General features: G+C 44.0%; 1 protein-coding gene across 1 annotated transcript in view; it reads right to left on the bottom strand.

Annotated features, from left to right (window-relative positions):
* LOC102373033 (monocarboxylate transporter 10-like) overlaps positions 1-2,451 on the bottom strand; it is a 29,048-nt gene that overhangs the window by 17,849 nt on the left and 8,748 nt on the right. The window contains exon 4 of the mRNA XM_006037848.3: positions 1,464-1,673. Coding sequence (XP_006037910.2) covers positions 1,464-1,673 — 210 coding nt within the window. The remainder of the gene's footprint in view (positions 1-1,463; positions 1,674-2,451) is intronic.

Below are 2,451 nucleotides of genomic sequence, written 5' to 3' on the forward strand. Positions count from 1 at the left end.
TGCTATGTTGGCTAGCACTATGCAAGAAAGAGACTTGGGGGTCATCATTGACCACAAGATGAACATGAGCCTGCAGTGCGATGCTGCAGCTAGTAAAGCGACCAAAACGCTGGCTTGCATCCATAGATGCTTCTCAAGCAAATCCCGGGACGTCATTCTCCCCCTGTACTCGGCCTTAGTGAGGCCACAGCTGGAGTACTGTGTCCAGTTTTGGGCTCCACAATTCAAAAAGGATGTGGAGAAGCTTGAGAGAGTCCAGAGAAGAGCCACGCGCATGATCAGAGGTCAGGGAAGCAGACCCTACGATGACAGGCTGAGAGCCCTGGGGCTCCTTAGCCTGAAAAAGCGCAGGCTCAGGGGTGATCTGATGGCCACCTACAAGTTTATCAGGGGTGACCACCAGTATCTGGGGGAACGTTTGTTCACCAGAGCGCCCCAAGGGATGACGAGGTCGAATGGTCACAAACTACTTCAAGATCGTTTCAGGCTGGACATAAGGAAGAATGTCTTTACTGTCCGAGCCCCCAAGGTCTGGAACAGCCTGCCACCGGAGGTGGTTCAAGCGCCTTCATTGAACACCTTCAAGATGAAACTGGATGCTTATCTTGCTGGGATCCTATGACCCCAGCTGACTTCCTGCCCTTTGGGCAGGGGGCTGGACTCGATGATCTTCCGAGGTCCCTTCCAGCCCTAATGTCTATGAAATCTTTAAGCACAGTTGCTTTTGGGCCATAAAAAAAATCCAAGCTTAGAATCCTAAAGATCAACCACATAAATACAACAACCTTTCCTGTTTCAAAGCAGCTTCCCACCAGGACTAGCAAAAGAAAAAACTGACAGAGAAACTAAACTCCTCTTATTGGCAAAGTCATCAGAAACAGACACAAATAGATATTATGGTTATGACTCCCCAATTTCCTTATCTGTTTTATAAATTAGTATTATTTAAAATAGAAGTCGTTTTTTTTTAATTGCCTAAAAGATCTTAAGTAAAAAAAAAAAAAAAAAAAAAAAAAAAAAGAGTGCCTGGATTCACCAGCGACTTAACATAATATTTTATTATAAAAAGGTTCTACATCACGTTTAAGTGGCCAGGTAACTCAAGTTTACAACTATGTGTTGGTGGCATGGAACAAAGCAAATACACAATTAGTATGTTCTCAGTACATTCAAATAAAGCACATACTTGCATTATTTTAAACAAATTATTTGGAATCAACTTTTGGGGCTATTTTAATAAACCGTATTATTTTAAACTAATAAGCAAATGTAAACTTGTTAGAGTCCAGTCTTGTAGACATACAGTTGATTTTTCTGAACCAGGGCCTCTTTTATGTTTTGTTAACAAAACGTAAAGCCAAAGTGAAAGACTCAGTTACGGAAAAAGAATTTGATGTTGTTATAACTGATACAAGAACAAAATCCAATAGATGTTCACTAAAAAGATAAAAAAGATGGCGTACGTTTTTCCAGTGGTCTGTAGGCAAACCCAGCAAAAATGCCTATTGCCAGAATTCCACAAAACACACGTAGACTAGTTCTCCATCCAAGCGTCCTGATTAGATATCGATGCACCTGATTCTGAACTAGTGTTCCTGCTGCCCCTCCAGCCATCACAATCCCAGTTGCAAACGATCGCTTTGTGGTAAAGTAAAGGCTTACCATTATCATACCTATGAAAAACGGATACAATTTTTAAAATACTTGAAGAATCTGTTTTACACTATAATAAAACTCAGTTATCTCCATCTCATTCACATCAGGGCAGTAAAAACAACACTCTCAAGTGAGACACTGGTAGAGAGAACAAAGAGAAATGCACAGAACGTTGTAGGTCAGCGGTTACCAGTCTTTTTGTATTAATGGAATACTGTCCATCTTCAAAATTTGTTGCACCTACACCCTCCATCCTATGTAATACAAGTTCCCCAAAATATCCTCTTTACATGCCCCACATGGGAGATAACTCCATACTTCCCAAACACCTCCCACTCAGAAGGAACTTCTCCCAAAAGAATAACATCACATATTTCACCCAAGGCAAAGGCCTTCAACCCTTCCAGACACCCTTTTAACATTTGGAAAAGGTTGTTTCCTCACCTGCCAAGGGACAAGACTGGCACCTTGAATCACCACCCAGAAGGGTAGAAGCTGTGTCATTATACTGAAGCTAGGATGCGTGCAACCTAACAGGGCCCCTTAGAGCAGGGGTGGGCAAAATACAGCCTATGGGCCGGATCTGGACCACCATGGCATTTTACCTGGCCTGCAACACATCCCTCAGCCCTGCCTAGCCTAGGTGTGTGTCGGGGTGGGGGTGCAGCCTCAGCTGTGCCCATGGGGAACTGGTGCCACCTTAGTCAGGGAGGGCATGTGTGTCCCCCCTGCAACCAGTTCTGTTGACTGGAGAGGGGGGTCCCCTCCTGTGGCCGATTGCATTGCCCCGGGGGG

The sequence above is a fragment of the Alligator sinensis genome, unplaced genomic scaffold, assembly GCF_000455745.1.
Source record: "Alligator sinensis unplaced genomic scaffold, ASM45574v1 scaffold1735_1, whole genome shotgun sequence".
NCBI classification, from domain to species: domain Eukaryota; kingdom Metazoa; phylum Chordata; order Crocodylia; family Alligatoridae; genus Alligator; species Alligator sinensis.